The 24,865-nt window shown below is 53.4% G+C and overlaps 8 protein-coding genes across 8 annotated transcripts; 2 read left to right on the plus strand and 6 right to left on the minus strand.

Annotated features, from left to right (window-relative positions):
• Nucleotides 1-611: 611 nt before the first annotated feature.
• Nucleotides 612-2,244, minus strand: HER10_EVM0006608 (autophagy protein Apg6). The gene is made up of 2 exons (XM_035476189.1): nt 2,126-2,244; nt 612-2,067 (listed from the first exon to the last, which is right to left on the minus strand). The coding sequence occupies exons 1-2, from the start codon at nt 2,208-2,210 to the stop codon at nt 668-670; spliced, it is 1,485 nt and encodes a 494-aa protein (XP_035337296.1). The 5' UTR covers nt 2,211-2,244; the 3' UTR covers nt 612-667.
• A 767-nt stretch (nt 2,245-3,011) lies between these two features.
• On the plus strand, nt 3,012-6,434 carry HER10_EVM0007334 (uncharacterized protein; the record flags this gene model as incomplete). Its single annotated transcript, XM_035476893.1, has 1 exon — nt 3,012-6,434. The coding sequence occupies one exon, from the start codon at nt 3,012-3,014 to the stop codon at nt 6,432-6,434; it is 3,423 nt and encodes a 1,140-aa protein (XP_035337353.1).
• Nucleotides 6,435-6,470: 36 nt separating this feature from the next.
• HER10_EVM0007655 (casein kinase II subunit alpha) lies at nt 6,471-8,790 on the minus strand. Its single transcript, XM_035477205.1, has 6 exons — nt 8,560-8,790; nt 8,376-8,417; nt 8,069-8,247; nt 7,810-8,004; nt 7,335-7,754; nt 6,471-7,275 (listed from the first exon to the last, which is right to left on the minus strand). The coding sequence occupies exons 1-6, from the start codon at nt 8,630-8,632 to the stop codon at nt 7,159-7,161; spliced, it is 1,026 nt and encodes a 341-aa protein (XP_035337380.1). The 5' UTR covers nt 8,633-8,790; the 3' UTR covers nt 6,471-7,158.
• Nucleotides 8,791-10,333: 1,543 nt separating this feature from the next.
• HER10_EVM0012196 (uncharacterized protein) lies at nt 10,334-10,878 on the minus strand (the record flags this gene model as incomplete). Its single annotated transcript, XM_035481596.1, has 2 exons — nt 10,334-10,792; nt 10,843-10,878. The coding sequence occupies 2 exons, from the start codon at nt 10,876-10,878 to the stop codon at nt 10,334-10,336; spliced, it is 495 nt and encodes a 164-aa protein (XP_035337771.1).
• A 421-nt stretch (nt 10,879-11,299) lies between these two features.
• HER10_EVM0010043 (uncharacterized protein) lies at nt 11,300-11,995 on the minus strand (the record flags this gene model as incomplete). The annotated part of the gene is made up of 3 exons (XM_035479513.1): nt 11,600-11,995; nt 11,417-11,540; nt 11,300-11,355 (listed from the first exon to the last, which is right to left on the minus strand). The coding sequence occupies exons 1-3, from the start codon at nt 11,840-11,842 to the stop codon at nt 11,300-11,302; spliced, it is 423 nt and encodes a 140-aa protein (XP_035337597.1). The 5' UTR covers nt 11,843-11,995.
• Nucleotides 11,996-12,294: 299 nt separating this feature from the next.
• Nucleotides 12,295-14,127, plus strand: HER10_EVM0000120 (uncharacterized protein). Its single transcript, XM_035469915.1, has 2 exons — nt 12,295-13,194; nt 13,247-14,127. Exons 1-2 carry the CDS (start codon nt 12,606-12,608, stop codon nt 14,062-14,064), a joined length of 1,407 nt encoding a protein of 468 aa, XP_035336776.1. The 5' UTR covers nt 12,295-12,605; the 3' UTR covers nt 14,065-14,127.
• A 213-nt stretch (nt 14,128-14,340) lies between these two features.
• HER10_EVM0002224 (uncharacterized protein) lies at nt 14,341-18,948 on the minus strand. The gene is made up of 2 exons (XM_035471945.1): nt 18,307-18,948; nt 14,341-18,203 (listed from the first exon to the last, which is right to left on the minus strand). Exons 1-2 carry the CDS (start codon nt 18,753-18,755, stop codon nt 14,438-14,440), a joined length of 4,215 nt encoding a protein of 1,404 aa, XP_035336959.1. The 5' UTR covers nt 18,756-18,948; the 3' UTR covers nt 14,341-14,437.
• A 655-nt stretch (nt 18,949-19,603) lies between these two features.
• Nucleotides 19,604-24,523, minus strand: HER10_EVM0006251 (Spc7 kinetochore protein). Its single transcript, XM_035475842.1, has 3 exons — nt 24,180-24,523; nt 20,499-24,123; nt 19,604-20,438 (listed from the first exon to the last, which is right to left on the minus strand). The coding sequence occupies exons 1-3, from the start codon at nt 24,390-24,392 to the stop codon at nt 19,774-19,776; spliced, it is 4,503 nt and encodes a 1,500-aa protein (XP_035337274.1). The 5' UTR covers nt 24,393-24,523; the 3' UTR covers nt 19,604-19,773.
• Nucleotides 24,524-24,865: the final 342 nt, after the last annotated feature.

Here is a 24,865-nt window from a genome sequence, read left to right on the forward strand (position 1 = left end):
AGCAGCCAATGGAACACTGTCTTCTCTGCCAGGTCATGGTGCAGCAGATAAGGCGAGCCATCACCCCGCATCTAGGCAATCAACATGGTCGCGAAATGACTGATTGGTTTTCTTGGAAAGAACATTGCATTAGGCCTGCATAGGTGCGTTCCGTGGTGTAAGACAAATGAGGCAGCCGAGCGGCTTATGTTTCGTGAGGGCGCCTTGCTGCCTGAATGGCTGCAGACTGCCGCCAACAAGCGTCAACCAAGGCTGACTTGACCAGCTGCATGCAGTCAGATTGCGACGTGGGAATATTCGCGATCGCGTCACGTGCTTCCACTCATCGTCCGAAAGCTGCATGTAAAGTCTCATCGCGAGATGATCGTAAGGAAGCTTATGAGTTGCCGGTATTACATGCTAGGTTGGTCTCAACTCGAGTCTACGCTTGGAGATGTCAGCGACGGTGAAAGGGTCCCCTTGCACTAATGACGGGATCATCTCCAAGGATCTGCAAGCGATTCTCCAGTAGGAAGTAATAACAACAGAATGCACTGTTTCTTGTGACCTATAGTTCATAGTAATACACCGTGAACTCCAAATGATACGCTTGATCTATACCTGCCAAGGAAGCCCCTCAACTCCATGATCCGAGTCCTGTTTGATATGCGTCGAATTTGTGCAGTCATTATTGATTATTCGCAGCCCTCGCGCTCGTGTTCACGTTACTAGCGTGTGCAAGCAGAAATTTGCAGCACGTCAGCGTGAGCTTACACGCCTTCGTCCACCCATCATCTTGAGCAATGCCGAGCTTGATGCTCACATCCATGATCTTGTCGCCCTCAATCTTATAGGGAAGACTAAGTGGATGGCCGTCGGCTGCCGTCTGTCGATGCACGAAAGCGCCAAGTTGTCGCACGAGTTCAAGAAATGCGACCATTGCATTATCGAATTTGCGGTGCATGAATGTCAGTCCCAGAGGTAAATCTCCGTTAGAGAAAAGCTCCAGAACATGCTTCTTCGGAGCTGGTGGTGGAGCGTTCCGATGCGATCCTAAACGACTGGCTGTTGGCGACGGGAGTTCAAACCGAATGATTTTTGAAGTGCTTCCCATGGGCTGCGGCTCGAACCCATCAAATTTGTAGCCCAGCTTGTCAGCAACTGTGACTAGCAGAAGAAGGGCGTGGCCCCATGCTGCATTGATCTCAGGCCAATCAACCGGTTTGTTCGACAGTCGGCCAAGACGGAGCCCGTTGATAGTAGCAAACGTGCCATCGTGGCTGATGCAGAACGTGTCGTTGTACACGTTTGAGCGTTGCAGCTTCTCCAACAGCTGAGCATCGTTGTCAAACCTGGAATTCGTGCTGTCGCGCTCGTTTTGGAAGTCGGCAAGTTTGGTGGCAAAGGCGTTACGCTCGCGCCAGAACTGCTCTTCCTCGTGGTCAAGCTGTTGTGACTCCTCCTCTAAAGCAATAATCTCCGCATCCACAGATGCTTTTTCCTGCTCCAAACGTAGCAACTCAGCCATGGCGTCTGTCTCGGCCTGCCTTGCCTTCTTCAGAGCTTCCTCTTGTGCTTTAACGTCCTCCTCGTTCGGCTGGTCGCTCTGCACTTGTTTCAAGAAGCCGACGTAGGCATCGCGCTCCCTCGCTGCAGACTCAAGCTTCTTCTGAAGACCTTCTACGAGCATATCGGTACACTCGACGCAGATGGGATGGTCGATGTCGGATCGCGCGGAGAGGATTTCGAACAACTTGTTGATGCGTTCTATCTCGTGCGCCTTGCTACCGCCACGCTGTTCCTCAAGAGACTTCTGTCCACCATTGTTCCCCCTGTTCGATTTCGTATTCGGTGGCAGTGGTTCGGGTCGGGAAAGCACTGGCTGAGCGACTTGTGACTCGGTAAGGTAGATGAAGGACATGGTCGAATCTCGTTGCGCCGAACTCGATGGCCCACTGCCATGGCGCTTGAACGTCGCAGAGGCCGCATTTTGCGAGACCTTGTCATATAGCACCTTTCTTTGGCCATCCTGTGGGTGATATGGCCGTGATGAAGGCGTCTTTTTGGGTGACTGTTGTGAGGAAGAGGCTGGTTCGGTTAGCTACCTTGCGCGCGCCGTTTCGGATGAGGGAAAGCTTGTGCTGACCGACGAGAAGATCGTACGCCGCAGGATTTAATTCCTCGAGGGAACTGTCCAGTCTGAGCGGCGTGCGACACTTTTGGCAAATCATTTTGCTGGGTCGCGCATGTTGCAAGCTCTGGAATGAGAGGTTGAAGGTAGAAGAGGGAGGTCTTGTGATGTCACCTAAAGCGCAGTGGAGGTAGGTACCTGCGGATGTCCTGCAGACGCTAAGTTCACCCCCAGGGTGCCACCACCTTTGCTGACAACTCGATGAGACTTCCCTTCCGTTCTCAGTTTGCGCTCACTTTCAGCTAAAAAAACGATTCAACCTGAGCTTTCCGTCACGTTTCTACTTGTTTCCATCATGTGTTGTGATGAGTCGATAACATTCTGGACCACTGCAAGAACAATTAAGGCTGCTGTGGCACAGATTAGGTAGCCGGTTTGGGCATCCGTGAACCTAAACTGCTGGACTTGACTACTTGCGCCCAAATCACATTGATCAACGAAGACAAACAGCATTAATTCATGAACCCATATTCCAAAAGCTATAATAAAAACGAGGTCAAAGTTTCCTGCGACCTGCCCAAGCCGAATAGCTGAGCTGAGAAAACTTGCCTCGTGGTAGAAGGGATCATTCGTCGCACACTCATCGCAGTAATCCACGGCGTCGGGTGCCTCTGGCAACGGCAGCACCCCACGTGGCCCGTGCTTTCCACTTTACGCGACAATTCGATGCGTCCGTGCACCGCGTCGAAGCGCGTCTTTCCATGCCGAGTTCATCAAGTGCCCTGACGACGCTTATTCAGATATCATCATCGCCGTCTCGTTGTCTATAATCATCGGTGTCCAAGCCACCGCCTTCTCTAAGCGGCATGAGTCCAGGGGTCTAAGGCACTTTACCGGCAATATGGAACCGACCACAAAGAGGCCAAGGCTCGGTCAAAAGGCAAAAGAAGACGAAGATGATGAACTCAACTATGAGCCCGAGGAGGTGTCTCAGATGCGCGATCCCGGCTTTCGCTTCGAACAATCTCGTGCATTTGCCGCCTTCAAACTGAAATCGACCTTTGAGCACATTTTCCAGAAGTACGAAAAGGACTTCACAGGTATCGGTGACGAAATCGACCTCAGGACCGGCAAGATCATTACAAATAATGGACACTTGGCCGGCATGAGATATGAGAGAGACACCGGAATCTCAGAGGATGATGATGAAGACGAGGATGAGGGCGTACTGTTGGAGGAAGCATTTGCATCAGACGATGACGAGCAGGATGGCGACTCAGGCGAAGATGATGGGGGCGAGAATGGGAACTCAGATGCGTCAGACAACGAAGACGATGAAGAGCGAATCTTACACGGCAAGAAGAATGAGATATCCAACTCAGGGGCCCTCATAATCAAGCAAAAGGGTGAACTACAGCGGCACCCAACCCGGCCAAATGTCTCGCCAGGTGTATCAATACCAGGATCCGATCAACGGCTGTCCAACCTTGCTCAACCGCGCCAGCCAGGATCTAGCACCACGAATCCGTCCTCAAATGTTTGGGGGCATGAACCAGAACCTGTCGATCCGACTTGGAGGGTCCCCGAGATCAGCAAGCCCAAACTTGGCGACGACTTGATGACGAAACTTTATGGTGCTAGGTACCGCTTCCCCACCAGTCGAGGATTCAAGTCTGTGTGGTCTTCGCGGCGCGATACCGATGAGGAGAAAGCATTACCTGAACCTGCTCAGATCGACATGAAGCAGCTCATCCGCGCCAGGAACGAGGTCCCAAGGATGGCGAGACCAATGTCAACAAAGTTACTACAAGCATTCACTGACCAGGATGACGATAACGAAGACGATATTCTTGGAGTTGCCGTTGTGGGTAAAGGGCCTAGGGCTGCGAACAAGACATCGGATATTACGGATACTACCGTAGAGGAGGCAGTAAGCGCCACTGTCGAAACGGATGCACGAGAACTTGAACCACCTATTGAAGCCAAACCATCAAAATCGAAACCCGCCATATCAAAAACACTCTCCAGGGAGATTGGCTGGCTCAATCAGAACAAAACTTCTGTGAAAGAAGGCCCAAGACCGAGAAGACAACTCATCCCAGCCAAGGTTATCAAACCAGCAGAAGCTTCTCGAGAGGCAGAAGCTACCAAGCCGAGTCAACCAACCGAAAAACAAGCTCAAGACCAGTCGTTGGATTCGCCAACTGAAGTTGGAGTTGAAGCTGGAGCTGAAGCCGAAGTTGAGGTTGAGGTTGACCAGAACTCGACTAGTTTTGTGACGGAAGAGGAGTTGCGAGACATGCCAAAGCAGCGATTCGTTATCGAGTTGTTCTCCAAAATTCCCTCCCCAGAGGAGATCACATTAGTCGAAGATCCCGAAGATATGGACATCTTTGATTCGGATCACCAACATGAGGCCCTGACGCCCCAGCTTGCTAATCTAACCGTCTCCGAAACCACTTCGACAACTCTTGTGGCAGGGGGCGATCCTGCGGCTGGCTCGGTTGAGACGGCTGTGCCAGTCAAAGCACCAAGTGCGAAGCCCGCTGAGCCGCCGAAGGAAACATTCGTCAGGCATGAAATCGACCCCTCATACGACTTCTCTGATGACGAGGAAGGTATTCCCACAACTCGCATCAGAAAGCTTCGCAGCGGAAAGGAGATGGATACTGTTTCGGGTGCGGTCGAAGTGGCAGGCCATGCAATACAGGCCACGTCCGGGCCTTTGGAGAAGTTATCGACACTAGACGACCATCGGCCATCTCATATAGAGTCCGATGGAGGACCGTTCACGACCAGCAAGACGGCTTCGATAGAACCTAGTGACATCAACGTCGGAATCTCTGAGAAGCAGGTCGATGCGCTCGTAGAAGTTAGCGAGGAACGGGAAAGTCTTCAAATCGAAGAAGTTAGCGAAAGGCCCATTGGGTCTGACATGAACTCCACGACCTTACCAGCGGAAGTTCTCACTGGGATCAGTCCGATAGAGGGGCATTCGTCCACAGAAACAACGGATATGGCTGGTGTGGAGGTTCCGTCGCAAGATGAGGTCTCAGCGGCGCAGGAGCCTCAGACTCAGGAGAGCTTAGAGCAGAATCTCCATACACCCGCCGACCAAAATGTGTTTGAGGAAACGATCTTGGAGGAGGCTCGGGAGATCCAGGAGCAGATCCATGACGATTTCCAGAAAGAAGTTCAGGAAGAGATGCAAGAGCAGATCCAGAAAGAGATTCAGGAAGACATCGAGAAGGCGATCCAGGAGGAGACCGATGAACAAGTCCAAGACCAGGTCCAGCAGCAGATCCAAGAGGAAACTCAAGATGGGACTCAGCAAGGCTCACAGACTGAGCCCGAGAAACCCCAACAAAGAGGAGAAACACAGCAAGACGATGACCAGGAAGTCATCGAGCCCTTCACAGTCCCCCTCGGTCTCGACGACATTGACGAAACAAGCGCGCCCGAAGCCGAACCCGACCCTGAAGCAATGGAAATCGAGCTTCCCATCCTCCCACCACAATCAAGAGGAAGCCTCCTCGGGCCGCCTCTTCGAAGAGGTCGTCAATCGTCACCGACAAAGACCTCGGGAGCCGTCGATAAAACAGCCACATCGCCCTTGAAACACATGCGTCTCCAATCCAGCAGTCCTCTAAAGAAGTACTCCGTCAGCAAACCGCCAGCCAAGACGAAAAAGGCCGTGAAGCCCCGCCCTTCGGCCAGCTCAGAGTGCAAAAGAAACCCGAGGAGCCGCAAGTCTGCTTTATCAACACTCGCAAAGTCGGAATCCCTTACACCCCCTCCCTTCTCTAGCCCCTCGCCAAATTCCACACAGAACCAGAAAGCCGCCCCCAGCACACCATCCTCATCGTCGAGACACCACCAGCCCCGAACCACGCGCGACTCGACCTCCAGGAAATCCTTCATCTCCCTCCTCTCCGACGACGAAGATGAACTCACGCTAGACCTCTTCAAAACCCACACAGCGGCTTCGAGCTTGGGCGGGGGCGGCTCATCGGCCGAACGCAGACGCGCATCCTACACCCCAGTCCTCCTCGCCGGGCCGCACACCAAAATCACGACGCCCATGAAGCAGAGAAGCCCGCTCGTTCCCGAGAGCGGAAACACGGGTGCAGCAAGCGCGACCACCACAGGCACAGAGACTACCAGGGGCAAGAAGCGCAAGGCGGCATGGGCGTTTGCTACGCCCACGCGAGTTCACTTTGGTAGCCCGTCAGGCTCGCTCGTGCAAACACCAGGCGGGAATATGAGGCGCTGTGGTGAGGATGGATTTCGATGCGACAGAGACTTCTGCTTCACTTGCCTGTAGGCTCGAGGAATCGCAGCATACATGGAGAGCAAGGTCTTGTCATGGAAGCACAGAGGAACCTCTCTTGGCACGCGCAGATAGAAACAGCAGATAGCGGGGGACTTGTGGCCTTAAGGTGAGGTCATGGAAGCCAAGTAGCTTCCTCATTAGTCGCTACATCAGATGAATACCAGAGAGCTTCTGTAAAGAAAATCATAAAAACCACGTTATGCAAAGTCATGGATGTCGAGGGGCAGTTGGAACGGAAGGGGCATGGACCTCGCAAACGCCTTATCCCCGGTGTGGTGAAACCCAGATCCTCACGCAAGCCAAATTTCCTGTCTTCCACCACATTTCCCCATTCGTCCTCGCTGCTCCTTGCTCTGGTCGACGTTTGTACGCCTAAAATATGTGTGTAGACCACCTTTCGTGTCGTCGCCCGTGAACAGGTACCCATCTTGAAAAGTCATTTCGAATAATCATTCCATGTATTGAGACTGAGGGAGGTGGAAGGTCCGCTTCATGCTTCTTTGTCCCATTGATCCGAGCCATGTTCACACCTGGAAGAAGGGACTTTAGTCTAGAACCCAGGCCGGCTTGCGGCTGCAGGGTCCAGTCCCGGAGTGACCGCCTGCGCCGCCTGCAGTGTCATGCCTCTTGCGTACAGTCTATGTGCAGAGGGAAGATCCAAATTGTCGCGTGGGGTGTGAGTAGTTGCGAAACCAAGCTGGCCGATGACTTAGTCTTAGTTGCTGCTCACACCTGAGGCGGTCTGGTTGGCCAAGTGCTGCTTGAAAACCTCGGGGTCCCGAACAGGGTTGAAGTAAGGGTGTGCCTGGGCCTCCTTGGCAGTAAGACGTTCCTGTTTGCATGTTAGTGTATCATTCTCGCCTAGCCTTGCCTCGCATGGTGTCAACGTACTTGATGGTCGTATCGAAGGAGCTTGTCCAGGAAATCGATCGCTTCATTGCTGACAAAGCGCTGGTTTTCCGCGGTGACGAAAGAGTGCCAGGGCTTCTTCTGGAAACGACCGAGAATGTCGTCATACTGCGCATCGAGCTCGATCTCGTACTTGTCGAGGTAGTCGAAGAGGTCGTCCGTACCGAGCACCTTCGCAATCTTGACAAGTTGGTCTGAGTTAGAGTTGCCATGGAAGAACGGCTCCTTGCGGAAGATCATGGAGGCAAACATGGCACCCAGACTCCACATGTCCAAGCTGTAGTCGTACTCTTGGAAGTCGACCAACAACTCGGGACCCTTGAAGTATCTGGAAGCCACGCGCACGTTGTACTCGGTTCCCTGGTGGTAAAACTCGGCCAAGCCCCAATCAATGAGTCGCAACTGGCCTAGTATTAGCTTCAAGACCATGATATGTTCCACCAAGCGCAATACATACCTTTCTGTTCTCATGATCGATCATAACGTTATGAGGTTTGACGTCGCGGTGCATGATGCCCTTGCTGTGACAGAAGTCAAGAGCCTTCAGTAGCTCATTGATATAGTAGCGAACATCAAGATCGTTGAACTTGGGGTAGAGGCTTCGGAAGTCGGTGTTATTGACATGCTCGAAGATGAGGGATGGCGTCTTGCTCTATTCGAGAATGCATCATTAGCCCACTGACTTGGCGACTGATCTTACGGCAGGATTCGCTTACTTGTGAGTCTCTGACCACATCCAGAAGAGCCACGACATTGGGTCCTCCCGCCAAGTTTTGCAAGATCTTGATCTCACGCTTGATCTTCTTCTTCTTAACAGGCTTCAAGACCTTGATGACGCACTTCTGGTAGTTAACGACATTAATGCCCTCAAAGACCTCGGAGTATTTTCCGCGACCTGTTGTTGAAGACCTGTATCAGCCAAATATGCTTTCCTCGGTTCGACTCGTGCGCGCAGAGTATGCGGCGGTATGGCGCATGCGCGCGCGGCGCGGGGGCCACCCTCGGCGGAAGCACAAAACGTACCAATCTTCCTGACGACCTCGTAGTTCTCGAGAACCCCCCAGCCTGTTGATTGAAAGGTTAGTTACTGTGAATCCGCAAAGGTGGGCAAGGTGTGGTAAGTAGGAATGGCGAATGCAGGTCGCATACACCTAGTCGATCTCTGGGCGAGAGAGACAGGGTAGGAAGCGCGAGGTTGAAAACCTACTAATGTTGACTGAATCGTAGTCCCAGTAGCTGCGGGGCATATTCTGGTTGACATCTGCGTAGACCCGCGCCATGTTGGGCGACTTTTTGCCTACGATCGTACGCAGGTTTGGACAGGGACGGGTTGGTGATGTTGCGTGAGGTTGGATTTTGCGGCGGAGGCAGGACGAGGAGGAGGGGTCTCGGCGTGGCTGAGGTAGCCTGGCTGGACGTGGAGCGGGTGGTGGTGGTGGTGGGAGAACGGGGCAGGGAGTAAATCAAGGTGGGATGTCTAAAATCAGGCTTAGCGGTCTGGAGCCGTGATTGGTCGTCGACCGAAAAGGCGCCTTCCCGCTTATCGTCCGGGCCGCCCGATAAGACCAAGTGATCCGTGCACGCCCCTGCCGTTCAACTGGGTGAATCTTGGTCTCGACCTGAATCACGAACCTTGGTCAGAGTTCCTTCGGCGTGATGGCTACAGTGGTTATAAGAAGTCAGCCAAGCGCTCAACAGGACGTCGCATCGTAGAGTTTCAAACAGTCGCTGTTCAGGAAGAAGGACAGTGCCTTGGAGTGGATCACCTTCTCCTTCATTGGGGCTCGTAGATGGTTCAGGAACATCTCACTCGAACATCAAACAGACGGTTGGTTGCATGTATCATTGAATCATTGTCAATTGAGCGAATTCAGGGCATCAGTACTGTTCGAAAGACAAACGTGTTTGGCAGTTCCAGAAATTTTGTATTTCCTTTTCCCATAACCAAACGTTATCATCAAAACGTTCCAGACCGACAGTAGCAAACAAGGGTATCATATCAATCATTCCTCCGCAAGACCAAGATGTCCATTCCTTTCTGTTCCACTGAGACATCGCTTCATCCTCATGTCCTTCATGTGCAACTTCCTGTTCCCACACGACTCGAAATGCCACTTCTGTCATTCCAATGTGGGCATTTTATGCCTCTTCTCATCTTCCGGTATGGCATTTTATGCCTCTTCCCATATCGCCAACCGGCATCCAACACCTCTTCCACAGTGCCACGAGGCAATACATGACTGGTTCGAATTGACCTAGGAACCAATGTTAGCAGATGTTCCTTGACTTGAGTAATTGCGAAGACCAAGAAGTGCGATAGAATGCTGTCAGAGAGAAGATTATTGCTCGACATGTCCAAGCTCAGTGCGACTCAGGCGCCGGAATTGGCCGGCAGTAGTCAGCTCTGGCAATGGATCCGACTAAGGATGACGATACAAGGTTTTCATCATAGCATACGGGGTATTGGGGTAAAGAGAAAAGAGAAATGAGCATACCTTCAATGAAAGTGGATTTTGGTGGATTCCCGCACATCAAGCCCCGCGAACCGACGGAGGCATTTGCCTCGACGTCAGCGTTCAGGTCGTCAAGCAGATATGAGAGCGTGTGTGAGGCCCCCAATTTCTGCGACAGTTAGAACGGTGCTGAGTGCACAAGGCACTGCAGCACGTTGCGCGAGCGTAGGGAAAATCCCCAGCGTGGTGGCAAAAGCTGGGAGTGCATGATCGTGTCTGTATACAAAAAGTGGCGACCTCTAGTTCTTTCCGCCGACCGGAAGGTCCACGGGTCACTGACCCAATGGTTCCTTCTAGCCGCCAGAAGGTCTAGAAGTGGCACACCCCCAGTTCTTTCTGATACCAGAAGGTCCATGGGTCAATGACCGCATGGTTCTTTCCGGCACCAGAAGGTCTAGGAGTGAACACTGATGGCATACAGATCCCCAACCAGAGGCAGCCAGCCCGGGCGTTGATGGCAGTGGAATGTCAATCGTAGTCGAGGGTGTCAAGCCCCGACTCGACGACATCCCATGTGCGTTTGCGGAGGTCGGGCTTGGGCTCTTGGCCCTTGCCCTTCCCCCGTTTCTTCTTCTTGTTCTTAGCGTTTTTACCCGGCGGGCGAGATGACTCGGCAGCCCGAAGGGTGCCATCCTCGCCAGTCTCACCTGCCTGGCGTACTGCCGTTGAACGTCGCTCCTGCTCTCGCTTGATGGTTTCGAGCTCAGAATGACGAAACATGGCGATTTGGTCGTCAGTGAGTGTTCGTTTGACGCCGTCGTGATAGTAGCCGAGATCGTCTTCTTCCTCGAAGACGTCGCCATCTTCTTCGACTGAGGCATTGGTGGCTGCAGCGTCCGGCTGATGATGTGGATTCAAAAAATCAGCTTGAAAGTTGCGGACTGCCGCACCAGAGAAATGAGCCTCGAAGAATGCTACCAAGTCGTTCTGTGATGAGAGTCAGTATGAAAATTGAAAGGTATCGATGAGGTACTCACATTGCTGACGCTTGGTGCAGCAAACGATGGCATCATTTGGGCCAGCCAGCCTGGGTGGAAGCTTGAGGTTGGCGGATTGATTTGATGCTTCTTGGATTTTTTTCTTTTTTTGGTATGGGTGTTTTGTGGGAAAGTGATTGAATGAGGGAAGATTTGATGGAGATGGATGTTGAAGGCAGGAAGTTGGGTGGAGGAAGATTTGAGAGAAGGAAATTGTTGTAAGAAGGAAATAGGTAAGTTGAATATTTGGATGGGAGGTCCGCGGGATCAGCGCGTTAGGCGCCTGGAGCTTGGACCACGTATGGGGCCCGCTTCACCACCATCGCTCAGGGAAAGTGGGAAGGGGACGCGAACCAGCGCGCTCCTGCTTGGAAAGTCGAACATGTGTTTTGTGCAGTATTTTGCACAGATAATCAAACATCGTGAATACCCTTCCTGTACCCAGCCTTAAGGGCACTTAAGACTTGCTCAAGAGGGCGAGGGCGCTTTGGAAGGCTCGGAGAACCTCAGTCACTGTAAATGAGTTGTTAGTCGGATGCACTTGGTAACGATGGAATGATGAAGAAGAACTTACTGTGCTCCTGCTTCTGAGCCATGCTCTGTTCCTCCAGATTGACAAATCTCTGTCTGGTATGAAGGCGCTTGACTGCGCGCTCATTGTCATGGGCGCTGGAAGTGGATGCCCAGACGTTGAAGTACTGTAGAATGATGGTCACCATGACTGTAAGTTGGGAAAAAAGCGGGCATCCTGTCATACCTTGACAAGACCGTCGAATTCGAGCAAAAGCTCGCGCTCTTTCTCGTCTGCATCGGCGAGAGCCTTCTCATATCTGGCTTCGAAATCCTCCCAATCAAAAGCCGGAAAGACACCCGGAGTGCTGGGGGTGTTGTTGCCGTTGTCCTGACCGTTGGCGAGTTGCTGATCCAAACGAGGCTCAGGTGTCTTGGTAGTCTGGAGGGACTTAGCCTTCTGCTGCTGGTTGTTTCCCGCGTCGGCCATGTTTGCTGATGGGCCTGGAAAGTTGTGCAGGGAAGTGGAGGGATCAAGAGAAGACAAGCTGAGAAATTCGATGGTAAAGGTTGTTGTTCTTTTTTTTGGGAGTTGGTTGTGTATGGGAATCTTTTTTTTTTTTTTTTTGGTGCGCCTTGAAAGTGCTGTTGAATTTCGGGTGTAGAGAGAGGCAGGAACTCGGGGTGTTACTACCGCTCCAGGGAGGTACGGCAAGTGGCTCCTGTAGCGGTACCGTTGGTGTTTCCTGCCTGCCAAAGGGACGTTAGCAATCTGACTGCCAAAAGTTGAAAGTGTGGCGCTAAGAAGGAAGCAAGCGCCAAGGGAAGGAAGTGTGGCGCAGGAAGGGGACTTGGGGGAGGGTGCCATGGCCCATGGCCCATGGGGTCACCCCTGCTGCCTGTCGGAGTCCGCTTGCGCCAACACCAACGGCAGTCGAGTGTTTCCCATTCTGGCCCATTCATTGTCTCTCACCCGACCTCGTTCCCGTGACTCGACCGACGACTCAAGCGACCTGCCACTCACAGGTCGTCTGAACGCCCCGATCGACGCACCTTGCTTTCCGAGAGTCGGCGTATATATCAAGTCGGTGATTCCTTCCAAGGCCTTTGGGGGGGTTCTCTCTCTCCAAGATCCACTTACCAGAAACTCAAATACCAAACGTCATTCCGAGGGAACAACGCTCTGTGCATGCGCCTCATCGTATCACATCTCGAGTCGCCGCCTGCCTGGACTCGGCCAGAAAATCGCCAAAATGAATTGCGACATATGCTGTAGGCCTCACAATGCTCAGCGTCTTCCCTTTCTCTGTGCCGTCGATGCTCGCAACCACTGCTATGAGGGTCGCATCAAGAATCTCCAGGCGCTGATGGAGAATGAGACTCTTCAAAAGGAGATCAACGACCTGCTTGCTCAGGACAAGGCAGATGATGGCCCCGGTCGAAGTGTTGTTCTCGAGTCGCTGAGTGCCTCTCAAAGAACGGCCGAAGATCGCACTGAACAGATCATCGCCCAAGCTGAGAAACTCAAGGGTGAAATTGCCGCCGCCAGAAAGGAGATTGCTGATCGCAAAGCCGCCCTCATTCGCCGCAAATCCGATCTTGCATCTGCATCGAGTGGCATAGCTGCTCGGAGAACTAGACAGCTGGAAGAGACTGAACGCTCCATCTCGGTTGCCAAGTACAAATGGACCCGAAGTGCGGACCAGATGTCTTCGACTCGATCTTTCTTGTGCATGGAGGCCGCCAAGCTGTACGGACTTCGTCGCATCAAGAAGGGATCATCTGCTCGGTACGAGTACAAGATCGGGGGTGTTGACATCGTCGATCTCTCATCTATGAATGGTTAGTATCGCACTCCAAACTTGGCGAGTGACACTCATACTGACCTTGACAGTTATTTCGCCTGAACTCTTGTCCACCTCTCTCGCCAACATCGCCCATATCCTGGCTTTGACAAGTCATTACCTCTCGGTTAGGCTCCCTGCAGAGATAACACTGCCGCATCGAGACTATCCGCGCCCGACCATCTTCAATCTTTCCTCGTCGTATCAGCATGGCGAAGTACCGTTTCCTGGAACCTCGCCCGTCACCAGCTTCTCTGCAGAAGAGCGCGAGAGCCAGCCGCAGTACATGCCTCGCCCGCGGCCACTCTTCGTCGATAAGATATTGCCCATTCTGGCTAAGGAAGACCCTGCTGCTCATTCCTTGTTCCTGGAGGGCGTGACATTGCTGGCGTACGATATTGCTTGGGCCTGCAGTACTCAGGGCGTCTTTGTAGGAGATCGTAACTCGTTCGAGGATGTGTGTCATATGGGCCGCAACTTGTACAACTTGCTCATTGGCCAACAACTTCACAGCACCCAGACTGGCCGCCTCTATCCACCTGCAACTTCATCGCCTGGGGCGAAGCACGATGCGATTGACCAAGAAGAGCTCGGCAAAGCTCCCTCGTGGATGGGACGATATTCCCATGGTACAGCTCACGCTTTCCTTGGCAGCGCAGAGGGATCCGAATTCATTCGCGGTTTCAAGCTTCCCACCCCCCTGAAGCTTGCTGATAGGCTCAAGAAGAAGCTTATCAGTGAGGTTGCCGTTCCGGAGTGGGAGGTTCTCGAAGACGATGCTTGGGCTATCGACGAAGGCGAAGGTCAGGCGAATCGCGCTGTCGGTGGTGGTGGTACAAATGGATGGACAAAGGTGAAAAACAGGTAATCCGAACAAACATAGCAAACTCTTGGTACGTCGGTAATCAAACATCGCGTCAGTCGCTCTCCGTCTTCCAGTCTCTCTGGTGCTATGTGGTTGTGGTACAGGTGGGTGGGTGTTTTTTTTTTTTCGGGTTTTGTGATTTTGAGACTTTTTTTTGGTGTTTTCTTTTTCTCTCTTCTCGAATCCCTCTTCCATGATCTGCTCTCTTGATCTCATCTCAAGAAGCTTCGTCATTAAGGTCGTATGCGTGCGTGTTGATGTTTTTTTTTTCCGGGTTTTGTGATTTTGGGACTTTTTTTTTGGTCTTTTCGTTCCTTTTCTTCGATCTTGCGGTCCTCGACATCTCAATGATCTCTTGATATCGTCTCAAGATTGTTCATTTCTTCCGGGCTTCTCTGATCTTCTCAAGCCATGGGTCCATGATCTCAGCTTGTGATTCGTCATCATTGGGTACGATGAGGTGAGCGACGAAGGTTTCCGTCACAACCAACTCGGCCCATTTGTCAATGAGATCATCGAACATACTTCTGAATATGCTCTGTCCCTTGTTGTACCGCTTGCGTTCCATGAGCTCGCCCCATCTTCTGATGGCCAGCTGCGTGAGGCTTTTGGGTCCATACGTCTTCAACTGGTCAGCATCGATGAGGTCCCACAACGGTTCCAGAGATTTCTTCAGCTCGTCCTCCACCTCTGGGGATCCAATCACCACCACGAGTCCAGCAAGCGAAGGAGCGACGGCAAGCAACGCAGGACTGAGCTTCGACGCCGGGCTAGGCTCGGACGAAGAATTGGGCGCAGGCAAGGGATTGAACTTCAAAGGCGTAGTACGAACGACGAAAGGGGCTGGCACCATGGGAAATGGCGGCGGAGCCTGGAATTTCGCCGCCTTCTCGTCCAACTCTTTTTGTTCCTCCTGGAGCTTCTTCTTGCGGAACTCGTGCTCTTGTGCCTGTGCGCGTTGAGTTTGCTCGTCTCCCAATCTACGCCGACGCAACGGGGCGATTTTCCGAGGGGCAGGTTCTTCGTCCTCAGACATTGCCTGGTCGTCGTCCGAGTCTGAAGGAAGTTCCGATAGGGCCTCGGACTCTGGCGTTGGCGATCTGGAGGGAGGAGCCTCGGATGTTGAGGCCTCGGGAGTGGGAGCCGGCCCCAGAGCCAGTGCCAAACGACGGCGACGGAGAGGCATAATTTTGCGCTCTGGGATGTACTCATCGATTCCTAGGAACTCTACCTCGCTGTCTGAGTCGTCGTCGGACTCGTTTTCCACCTCCTCGGGCTCCGGAGACAGGTCTCGAAGGACGAGGGTCTGTTGCGTCACCGAGGGCATTGGCGGGGGCGGCGCGGGCCATGAGAGACCAGGAATCGTCGAAGGCGTTGCGAGGAGGCCAGTTCCAGGCACAGGCGGTTCAGGCGTCTGAGGGACTGTGGGAGAGGGCGAATTGTCCTTGGGCTCTCCGGGTACGTCAGACTCCGGCTCTGTGGTTGTCATAACTGTCGCTGTCTCCTTTGGAGATTGCGCGGGGGACTCAGGCGCACGAGTGACGATGGGAGACGGCGATCTTTCCTCAGGCTGTTCGGTAACGTCTGGCTTTGGCTCGATGATTGTCTTTGACAGCGGGCTCGGCTTGCGAGATCCGGCCATATTTAGTGGAAGGTCCGTTCTTGGCTGGGAGACTGACTTGAGCGAGCTCACTGGTAGCAGTACAAGCTTCGACCCAGTGTCTGCCTTTGCGGTAGACTTCCAGTTGTCAGGGGCAGGGACAACCAATGCGTCAGGGCTGTTTGCATCGGATCTGGGAGAAGCATCAGGCCCTTTTGCTGCCGTCTTTTTCTTCGGCCGGACCGGGGTCATCAGCGGATTCGCGGCCTTCTTGACGAACTTGATCCTTATGGGCTTCTTTGGTGTCTGTGGCTCAGGAGCTGCGGCAACTGTGACCTTGTCGACCTCCACAGCCTCTGGAGTAGAAGTGGCCTGGGTTGGAAGAGATACCGAAGAGGAAGATCTGTCTTCCTCGACGTCCTCCCGCGACATTTTCAACTCCGGCTGGGGGCTAACATTGACGGAGACCTTTTCGACCTCAACGAACTCGGGAGGAGGGCTAAGCCGAGTTACAGAAGGGGACACCGGGGGCGAGGACCACTCCCTTTCCTTGTTCTCTGGGACTTCTCTCAACTTGGACTCAGAGCTTGCGGAGCCGGGGACGTCTATCATTTCAGCCTCAGGAGCATGTCGAAACTCAACGTTGGGACGGTCTACCGAAGGCACGGCGGCTTCGTCCATCTCAAGCTCGCGGTTAGGACGGATCTGGGGTGCATCGAACATAGGTTCGTCCAGTACCTGTTGCGGCTGAGGTTCATTCGGACGAGGCGCGGGTGAGGGTGTGGGAGGTGCTTGGTCAGAGCCCGAAACAGAGCCGTCGTCGAACTCAGATTGCGAGCAAAGCTTCAGAGGAGAATCCTCATCCATTTTGTCATCCTCGTCTTCAAGCTCTGGTTCAGCGTTCTGGTATTTCGCCTGAGCGTCTGTCTCCCAGTCCATGTTGCTGTCAGGCTGGTCCGAGTTGTTGTTGACGGGCAGACCAGGTATAACGACAGGAGTTGCAATTACGGCCACGGCAGCTGCCTTCGGGACTTTAGAAGTCACCGGGACTGGCTCATTGAATTCCTCGGTCTTGGGAACTTCATTGATCTTGGCTGAGGAGTTGACAGAGACAGCGGCAAGAGGTGACTGGGAAATCGGAGGAGTCAGGGTACTCGGCGCAGGTTCCACATCGGGGATCGGCGCGGGTAGAACAGGGACTTCTGAAGGCGGCGGAACGACCGTGGGCTTGACGATGGCATCCTTGAGCTTGGCCTCAAACACATTGCCAACTCTAGGAGAGGTACCGAGCGAGGGTGTCTCCTTGAGTCGCTTGGCCTGAACCAGAAACATGTTGTCTGAGGAGAGTTCTCCAAGGAGCGAGGGCAGCTTTTTTGCGATCTTAGGCTGGGGCTGGGGCTGAATAGAGATGACAGCAGCTGCATCGAGTTCTGTAGCAGATGTGCCAGGCGAGGGCATCTTTTCGATCGTCTTGGATGGCAGGTTCAGATTCGGGGAGGCATGAACTGATGATTCCTTCTCGTCAAGGGTACTGTGCGAGAATACCGAAGAGTCGGGGAGGGCAACAATCTTCTCCAAAGCAGCAAGAGGACTTGGCAATGGCAGCGGGCTTGCAGGCGGAGCAGTCACCTTCGTTGTAGTCAAAACAAGCTCGGCCTTGGCGCTGTCAGTCTTCTCCGGCTCGACTTGCAAGGTCGGTACCGGTGAAGTGGGCGAGGAGGTGACTAGCGATGATAGAGACACAGGCTCAGGAATCCAGTTCTGCGTTGGCTCAATGAATTTAACCGCGTTGACGTTAGCCGGGGAGGACATGACCGGGGCCGTCGACATAGGCGAGACAACGATGGGCGAAAGCGAGAGAAGGGTGCGATCCGAAGTCTGTGTTGACTTTGTGACTTGAATCATCTTGCTCGACGTCTGGGCGACTTCCGCAACATCAACATGGGCGTTCGACGTCTGGCTGGGGACGTTTGCTTGGCTGGTGCTCTTGTTGACATCGAAGAACTCAGGAACTGGCCGCATCGTGCTCTTTCCGCGGTAGGTCTGGATCAGGTTGAAGTTTGCCATGAATTGCTGTGAGACGAGGTCCTGCTGAACCTTGCCGTACGCTTCAATCTTGGAAGCCAACACCTGGTTGCTTGAGGCGAGCGACTCGTTGCTGGCTACCAAAGCGTAGTTGCTGGCTGCCAAGGCCTGGTTGCTGGAAATCATCTCGCGGCGAACGTCGATAGACTCACGAAGGCTGAAGTCTGACTTGCTCACTGGCCGGGGGTTGTGGACGAATCCTTCAACACCACCAAGCCTCTTCTGGATCACTTCGGGCAGGTTCTTGGTCTTGTCGATGACGAGCGTGGGGCGGGGACGCTCTCTGGCGACACGTGCCTTCAGGCGAGAATTCTCTGCCTCTCTCTGCTCGATTGCCTCAATGTAAATCGCCCACATCTCGCATTTCTCTTCCTCGTGCTTGGCCACTAAGGCTTCCATCTCGGTCTGAGGAGTAGGCTGGGGGTCGCGCACCGCCTGATTCGGTGGCGAGGGGGGTCTGTTTCTGTTGTCAGCATACTGTGAAATGAGATCAAGAAAAGGGGGGTATCGCTCACATAACAGAGGGATCACTCTCGCGCGACCAATACTATTTGGCCGACGTCGGAGAGGACACCTCTGGCCAGGTACCAGGAATCCTGGGCTTTCGCTCGATCTTGTAGACGCCCGAGACATCATCCACATCGACGCGGAGAAGTAAGGGATCATCTTTGCCGTCGTCCTTCCATCTCAGACTATACGCCTCGAGGCGTTTAGCTGCGGCGATACAGAGGAGACGAACAGCGAGAACGAGTGCGCAGTTGAGCGGGGTAAAGGGAGCCAACTCCATGTTGAAGAAGGCGCGGAAAGCTTGGTCACCGGTGGTGAGGAGATAGGAGATCCAGTCCCAAATGGAACCGGAAGCTCCGACGATCTCGCCCATCCACGCGGATTCCGTGAAGGGTTCGACGAAGTCGTACATGATGCCGTACGTGGTGATTAGGATGGAGAAGATCCACCTCCAGATGGAAGCGGAAACTTCTCCTGCCTCAGTCAACCACGCGAGATCCATCGTGAGGTCTTGTCGAGAAGCAGGGAGTAAGTGAGGAAGTCGTGAGTCAATTGAGAAAACAATTCCGCGGCGCGTGCGAGCATCAGCAGCCGGGAAGAAATGATGGGTGATGAGTTCTGTAATCGAAGCGCGACAAAGAGGGGAAAGAGGAAGAAGTTTTCTCAAAACTTCGCCGCGAGAAAAAGTGATATGGGCAACGGGTGGGTGGTGGGCCGGCTGGCGGTCAGCGGTGGGCGGTTGGGTTGCTAGACACGTGATGCGAAGAGAGGCAGGGCTTTCGGATAATTCACCTTCGTCTTGTCTACTAAGGTGAAGTTCATGATAATGTGAGGTGAATATACCAGAAGGGGATGCGTATTCAGGATCAAGGTGGGTCTAAGCGGGATAATGGTGGCCCGGTATGGGTGGAAGGGATGGTGGTTGGTCTGGGTGGCTTTCTTGAGACATCACTTGTCACGTTGTAAACAAATATTAGGCCATCAAAGGGACGATTCGGCTATGTAGATGTGGTGTTGGTATTACTCTTTTGTGATGCACCTCGGCGAGCAGTCGTTCACCGAGACCCAACCCTCATCTCGTTAAGCTTCACTTGTAGGGATTATTTGACCTGGATGTTGATCATTACCTTATGTGTGTCTCATGTTCTGCTCCATACTTATCTCACGCTGATTGAGATAATATATGCCCATCAACTGCTCAAATTCCGAACCTCTGCTCTAGAATTTGCGCACCTTCATCATCTGGAGGAGCGGTCATTCTCATCCCGTAATCGACACTTCGTCCGACTGTAACGGCCAGAGGAAGTCACGTAGAAAAAATCGCATAGGGTATGGAACGTGAGGTTTAAGTTGGAAAGTCAATTGCGTTTAAATTATGCAGATAATTACGGAAGCAAAAGCAATGCTTTGCATCAAGCTCTGGGTATCCGCCATACGCGCCACGAAACCGGAAATACTGCCTCCCAAAAAACAATGTCCCACCATCGTCAATCATAACAAGATGCGGTCACCAACGCTCCTCAGCCTTGCTTCCGCCCTCTCGCCAAGAGCCTCTCATGCAGGTCAACGACAACATCAATCCACGAGGGTACGCTCTCCTCTTGCGACAATGCCGTTTCGCCCAAGTGTGTGGTCAAGAACTCGGCCATCTTGCCAGTGTTGAAGTGCTCTCCATAAACAACATTTGCCTCGGGCTGCAAAGTGAAGTCGATTCCGTCAGGCTTGCTCACCCCATGGATCTCCAGGGCAATCACCACCTTAGTCTCGATCGGCGGCAGAAGAAGCGAAGACCTGACTGCGATGGATGAATCCGAAGTCCGGGAGACAACCGTGGGGAAGGTGACGTTGAGTCGGCGAATTTGGTTGGAAGTGGAATTAGACTTGTCCCACGCGACATGAACCATGTGGAGGAGGTCCGCAATTTTAGTGCGGCTCTGCGGCAAGCCACGGATGTGGTCCCGGATGCATTGCAGGAAAAATTCCTTTTCCGGCGTTGAAGGCAGGGGGTTATTCTCGCGATTTGCAGCAATGTACCACAGGTCAATGCGCGAGTTCTTCTGGCCGCGCTGGAAGGACGCCATGTCGAACACCAGCTCAATCTCGCGGCGATAAGTCATTGAGACGGTGCTTCCGGAAACCCCAGTTACAGCCCAACCGTGTTGCTTTTCAAGAGAATCCACTCGTGCTGCAGGCATGTCAGTCTTGGTAGGGTCAAACTTCTTCGGATACAACAAAAGGAACTTACCCTTGAGCGCACTGATCTCGCTGATCGACCAACCTCGGCATTCCTCACGGATTTTTTCAGCCTCCTTGATGTCCTCGTGGCATTGTTGCTTCTCTTGCGCAAGTTGCTCAACGTCTTGTTCCGCGTCTTGCAGCTGCTTTCGGAGCTCCTCAACCCGCCGAGTCTTCTCTTGGACATCGTTGTCAAGCGCGGCCAAATCGAACCTGGCAGTCTCCAACTCTTCTGGGTCGCAATCGGCAAGCTCCTCTGCAACAGCCCGCAGGTTCTTGTGCTCTTGTTCAAGGACCTCGAAACGCGACACAATTGCAGGCAAGACGGAGGAGAGCAACTTTTGCTGTTGCTGAAGTACCTTGTCGTCGACGGCCATGCCCTCGGCGATCCTGACAAGACCCTCCCTCAGGCCCTCCTGGAGCTTCATTCGCCACTCGTACCACATTGCCTTGCTCTCGAGACGAGCATGAGTTTTGCCGTTCTTGAACTGATTGTCAAGAATGTTCTTGAAATCTGGCGATGCTGACATGTATTCTCGGAACAAGGGCGGATTCTCCTCAAAGGTCTCAGACTCGATCTCGCGAACGATTCGACGGCCCTCGGAGATGTACTTCTTGAGTTCGCGACACGAATGCTGGTAGAGCTCAAGCATAGGTACTGTGCATGCACCGGCGACGACGCAGTTCTCCAGTGATAAATCCTCCTTGCCGCCAAAGTCCTTGAACATATCAGGAGCTTGCGTGTGACGTCGTTTGGTGGTTGTCAGCTCCATGAAGCGAATTGATGTCATGTTGAGGAAGTCCTGTAGGTGAATCCGCTCCTCAGCATCGTCGTCAATGATTTCAGCTTCGTCTCGAGCAGGGGAACCCTCCAGGTTCATTGGGTGCGGGATAGTGTCTTCCTCGACATCTTTGAATCGAGCGTGCCCCTTTGGTGACTTCGCTGAGCTTGCAGGCTTCTGAGGCGACTCAGAATGAGTGGGCGTTGCTTTCGCTGCAGCATTTTCCTCCATGCTTTTCCTGGCAGATCGTGTCAATCTGCGACCGGTAGTCTCTGCCTTACTGGGAGGCTGCTGCAGCTTGACATTCTTTACCGGGCTGCCTTGATGGCCTTTGAGTCTCTTGACACCGTCGCGGTCTTCACTATCCTCCTCGTCATCGAGCTCGGCAGGCCGCTTGCCAAGTAGTCCCCGTGCACTTCCAACGTGAAGACTTTTTCGGCTTTGCAGGCGCTTCTTCTGAGGGCTCAAGCTTTCAATCATCTCCCTCAAGTTCAAGGTCGCGTCCTTTTCGTTTTCACCACCATCCGCTTCACGCTCAAGAATTTTTCTGCCATTCTCTTTGTCTTCCTCTTCTTGGCGGGCCCTATCGATTTCATCCTCAATAATCTGTGGTTTAGCAAAGGCTACACCACGGACCTTACCGGGAACGAACTCCTGGACCGTCTCACCGAGAGATCCCCTTCGGTCAAGGAGCGCAGCAACACGGGGTGACCCGAGGCCCGGCTTGTCCGCGCCGATGCCAGAGTGCCTCCGGGTTTGCGGTGTCAGAACAAAGGTTGGCGTCCTCGCGCCGGTGGCTGGATCTTGCTGGAAGATATTCAACCGAGTAGCGGTCTTCTCAGGAGAAGGAGTAGCAGGCTTTCTAGTTGGAGATTTTGACTTTGAGCGAGCAGGCTTCTTTACCGACTGAGGCGTCTTGACTGGAGAACTGTCGAGTGGTGTTCCAGCAGCGGCGTGTGACGGCGCGACAGACTTTGGCGGGCTGGGTGTTCTGGTTCTAGCTCTGGTTCTAGCCGGTGATTCTGACATGGAGCCTGTACCCGGCATGCTCTGACGAAGGCCTTTGCCTTGGAAAGGGTTAAACCCAGGGCTGCTTGCATTTTCTGATCCTGCAACTGAGTGTCTCTTGGCCGAGGCAGCCAGCTTCTTGGCAGGTGACGCAGGCTTTGCGGACATGGATTTGGTAGAGGTGTCTGGCTTATCCACTTCCGCTTCCATGAGTTTCTTGGCGGCGAGGCGAGACTCTGGAGGTTGGGAAGGTTGAATGATGCCTCCGATTGCCATGGTCATGTCCATGCCCATAGTTGCTTCGTCTTGGTCAGACACTTGGGAAGAGGGCAGAATACGGCCAACGGGGAGCGTCATGTCCATTGGCGTCGTCAATTCGTTCAATGTGTCGTCCTGTGAAGACAGGATGCGGCCGACCGGGATAGTCATGTCCATGCCCATCGTCGCGTCTCCTCCGTGGATAGTCGCGTCCGCCACTGGCAGTATGCGACCAACACCGACAGTCATGTCCATGTCCATCGTTGCCTCCTCTGGGTTCTCGCGGGATGTCATTGTCCTACGGCGCTTCTGGGAGGCATCGTTCTTGGGATGTGACGGCAGAAGACCGCCAATGGCACTCGTGAATTCCATAGACATGTCCTCGTTTTCCACCCCAGTGTCGTCGAAAAGATCATCATCGGCGTTAGAATCGCGAATGGCACCGACGGCTGTGGTGAACTCCATGGTCTGGTCCTCCACGTCATTCTCAGTGGGTGTTTTGGTATTTCGAGAGAGAATGCCGCCCAGTACTCTGGTAACATCCATGGACATCTCTTCGTCTGGTTCGATGTCGCCGGCTGGTTTACCGAGGATGCCTCCGACGGCAGCAGTCATATCCATTTCCATGTCCATATCCATGTCCTGGTCATCTCCATCCACATCCTGGGGCGGACTATTGTGGACGGGAGGGGGAGGGGCAGTGTTCTCTTGGTCTTGCGATGCCTCGTCTTCAGGCTTGCTCTTCTTGATCCAACCAAAAGAGGGAATGACTTCTTCGTCATCACTATCATCGAAACCGAGCCTCTGTGTGCCAGCCTGCCGAGCAGCAGTGCGGAGTGCCTCATCCAAACTGTCATTATCGTCATCTGATGTTGTTGTCCGGCTGGACATGACCGAGGCGCTGGTAACTTCGTGGTCGTCAACGGTCATCATCGTGCCATCATCATCGTCGGAGTCGCTATTAGAATCAGACGCTTCCTCCTCATCGTCGTCTGCAACTTCCTCGACGGCATCCGCTGGCTCAGAGTCGGAGCTGAAACCTGTGGCCATGGTGTCTTGCTCCTCATCGGAAAACTCCATGAGCGGCGCGGTGGAGCTCCTCCTGCGCTTCTTCTGATGCAGTTCTCTCTGGTTGTCGGGCGACTGAGGTACAATATCGTCATCCTGCTCTGGCGGGGTTGATGGCCTCTCCGTCGGCTCTTCAATTTGCGGGGCTGAGGTAGAGGATCTGCGGCGCGACTTGTTTGTTGATGTATTCGGGTCTTGCATGAAATCGATTTCATGGAAAGTGTGAAGGGTTGCCTCCGCGGCGAAAGATACTCTGCGATTTGCGAGAGATTTACGTCTTGCATCTCTGCGCTCGCGCTCTTTGGCTGCTTGTTGCTGCTCTTCCTCGGTGCGCAAGGCAATCTTGGAGCCTGAGCCTGTAGGGTCGGTACTGCCTGTAGTGGTTGGGGTGCTTGACCGGGGCGGGCCAAGATCGATGAGGTCGGATGCGCGCTTTCGATGTGGTGGAATCTCAGGTAGTAAGGGCATTGTGGGCTTCAAGATAGATCGTGGCGGAGGCCGTGAAGGCACAGCTAAAGACTGAGGTACGCATGTTAGTCGCGTGAGACGACGATGGTCAGGACGACACTGCTTACAGCTCTGCGGTTCCCATTTGCACTTTTCAGGGCGTCCAGACCTCCAGGGCCAATACTCTTGCTACGCGACTTCTTCCTGCTCTCAGCAAGGGTACTTCCAACGTCGATTGTCGCATTCTCCTTGTCGCCATTCTTTCTTGAGGACGTGGTCGCGCCGATGGACTTGCGTGTCCGGCGCGTAGAGGGTAGTGTCGCATCGCCGAATGAAGCCATATTGAAAGTCGGTGCTGGTGGTGGCGATGTGCTGCTATCAGGCTTCAGATCAAAGAAAGAAGCGTGCACATGTCACCTCTTAAACTTGGGGAGAGCTACGCGACTGAAATCGGTAGTGGCGTGAATGTGCCCAAAGGATCTAGGTATGTTCCCTCGAAAGCAAGGTGGTGGGCTGTCATGGGTCTTGTTTACTGCCCACCAGGGTTCTGATTGGCTTGCAGAGAGTGATGTCAATAGACGCGATTTTGTTGCCGTGGTAGCGCCAAAGACCGCTGTCACCGCATGGACCACCTTTGTGACCAGGCGTGCCAGGGTACAGAATCTGTGAGTCTTTGTCAGCTGTGGCTGACATGGTCCGAAAGTGGCTGAGAGTTCGACCTGTGGCTGCAATGCTGAACGTGGCTGAACACTGGTGGGGCTGGCGCCTCGCTAATTTTTTCATGTCCACAGCCCTAATGACAATTTCAGGGCAG

The sequence above is a fragment of the Colletotrichum scovillei genome (genome assembly GCF_011075155.1).
Source record: "Colletotrichum scovillei strain TJNH1 chromosome Unknown Contig00002, whole genome shotgun sequence".
NCBI lineage: Eukaryota > Fungi > Ascomycota > Sordariomycetes > Glomerellales > Glomerellaceae > Colletotrichum > Colletotrichum scovillei.

Bases quoted from the DNA above. Each gene is read 5' to 3' on its own strand.
- HER10_EVM0006608 (XM_035476189.1), bottom strand. From the start codon at position 2,210: ATGATTTGCCAAAAGTGTCGCACGCCGCTCAGACTGGACAGTTCCCTC. The intron at 2,068-2,125 runs GTCAGCACAAGC...TAACCGAACCAG, and splicing joins GGCGTACGATCTTCTCGTCG to CCTCTTCCTCACAACAGTCA.
- HER10_EVM0007655 (XM_035477205.1), bottom strand. From the start codon at position 8,632: ATGGCGCGGGTCTACGCAGATGTCAACCAGAATATGCCCCGCAGCTAC. The intron at 7,755-7,809 runs GTATGTATTGCG...ATACTAGGCCAG, and splicing joins TCGATCATGAGAACAGAAAG to TTGCGACTCATTGATTGGGG. The intron at 7,276-7,334 runs GTACGTTGACAC...ACATGCAAACAG, and splicing joins TCCTTCGATACGACCATCAA to GAACGTCTTACTGCCAAGGA.
- HER10_EVM0000120 (XM_035469915.1), top strand. From the start codon at position 12,606: ATGAATTGCGACATATGCTGTAGGCCTCACAATGCTCAGCGTCTTCCC. The intron at 13,195-13,246 runs GTTAGTATCGCA...TGACCTTGACAG, and splicing joins CGATCTCTCATCTATGAATG to TTATTTCGCCTGAACTCTTG.
- HER10_EVM0002224 (XM_035471945.1), bottom strand. From the start codon at position 18,755: ATGGATCTCGCGTGGTTGACTGAGGCAGGAGAAGTTTCCGCTTCCATC. The intron at 18,204-18,306 runs GTCGGCCAAATA...CAACAGAAACAG, and splicing joins CCAGAGGTGTCCTCTCCGAC to ACCCCCCTCGCCACCGAATC.
- HER10_EVM0006251 (XM_035475842.1), bottom strand. From the start codon at position 24,392: ATGGCTTCATTCGGCGATGCGACACTACCCTCTACGCGCCGGACACGC. The intron at 24,124-24,179 runs GTAAGCAGTGTC...TGCGTACCTCAG, and splicing joins CAAATGGGAACCGCAGAGCT to TCTTTAGCTGTGCCTTCACG. The intron at 20,439-20,498 runs GTAAGTTCCTTT...ACATGCCTGCAG, and splicing joins CGAGATCAGTGCGCTCAAGG to CACGAGTGGATTCTCTTGAA.